This window comes from Odontomachus brunneus, unplaced genomic scaffold (assembly GCF_010583005.1).
Source record: "Odontomachus brunneus isolate Ranch 3 - 2012 unplaced genomic scaffold, Obru_v1 Obru_scaffold_811, whole genome shotgun sequence".
Lineage (NCBI taxonomy): Eukaryota > Metazoa > Arthropoda > Insecta > Hymenoptera > Formicidae > Odontomachus > Odontomachus brunneus.
In genome coordinates, this window is record NW_022640261.1 from 1 (window position 1) to 1,319 (window position 1,319).

A 1,319-nucleotide genomic window follows, 5' to 3' on the forward strand; every position below is an offset into this window, starting at 1 on the left:
TGAAAAAACAGGCGAAGGTGCAAGATCAAATAGCTATGCCAACTCAAATTAATCAGCGCGAAGAAACACCAAAACGTGATTCTGTAACGAATGATATCACAGATCGCAATCAAGAAGCGCGATTCGGGTTTACTAATATCGGGAGTACAGGAAGCGTAAGTAATATATTATAATTTATAAAATTAAAATATATAATTAGTTAAAAATTTTCCATAATAAAATAATCACATTAAAATATTTCCAATATTAAATTTATTCAATTAACTTTAAGGGCTATGGCATGTCACCTTACGCACCAGCGAAAATAGACCTTGGCGGACTTCTGTTGGGTGCCATCATAGGTGTAGGATCAATCCTTATCATACCAAAATTACTCTATATCCTGTCTGGTACTTATGGCGCTTATGCGAGAAGTAAGTTTAATATTTATAAATGATATAATAATATTTTTAAATTATATACCGAATAAGGATATTAAAGGAATAAAAATAAAATAATGTATATTTCCGTTATTTGACATAAATTTCAGTCCTCTTTGATGCATTAGATCATATAGAAGGAAAGCATACAAGATGGAACATTTTTTGAAAATTTATCAAAAACCATTACATAGATGTTTAGTTTACGTTGTTTTTTTAAAATTTAGTAAAAAAAAATCTAAATATTTTAAAATTTTCTTGTGAATAATGACAAAAAAGAAAGTGTCGATTCTCGACTTATTTGAAAAGTGCGAGCAAGATGAACCATTAAATATATAATCATATAAACGAATTAGAATATATTAGAATATAAAATACATATATTTCTAAATATATGTCAACTGATACATATATTTCTAAATATATGTCTAATTTAAAAACAATAAACATAAAAACGAATAACCTTAACATTTCAAAAGATACAAAATTATTATATATAAAATTATTAATTATATTTTTTATATATAATTATTAATTATAAAAGAAAAATTATTAGCTTGTCTAATATAACACAATTAAGCTAAATTATTGTTTAACATAACTACTTGTAGAATTACAGATAATAATAATAATAAAAATTAAATGAAATTATTTGAACAATTTTTACTATTATTAACTTTGCAAAAATCACAAGTATAGATTTCTGTCATAATTTACAGCACATTCAAACTAAAGTAAAGCAAAAGAAAAACACTGTTATTTTTAAAATTTTGAGATATATATAATGAGATACATATGAGATAAGATAAAAGCACATATAAGATAAAACAAATCTTGTAGCACTTCATTTTATTATTCTTCATCATCTCCCAACTTACTCGCAATGCTACATAATTTATG

The 1,319-nt window shown here is 24.3% G+C and overlaps 1 protein-coding gene across 1 annotated transcript; it reads left to right on the forward strand.

Annotated features, from left to right (window-relative positions):
• Positions 1–5: 5 nt before the first annotated feature.
• On the forward strand, positions 6–436 carry LOC116853771 (the record flags this gene model as incomplete). The annotated part of the gene is made up of 2 exons (XM_032834964.1): positions 6–155; positions 272–436. Coding segments are annotated over 2 exons (315 nt in total), but the record flags the coding sequence as incomplete, so codon positions are not given.
• Positions 437–1,319: the final 883 nt, after the last annotated feature.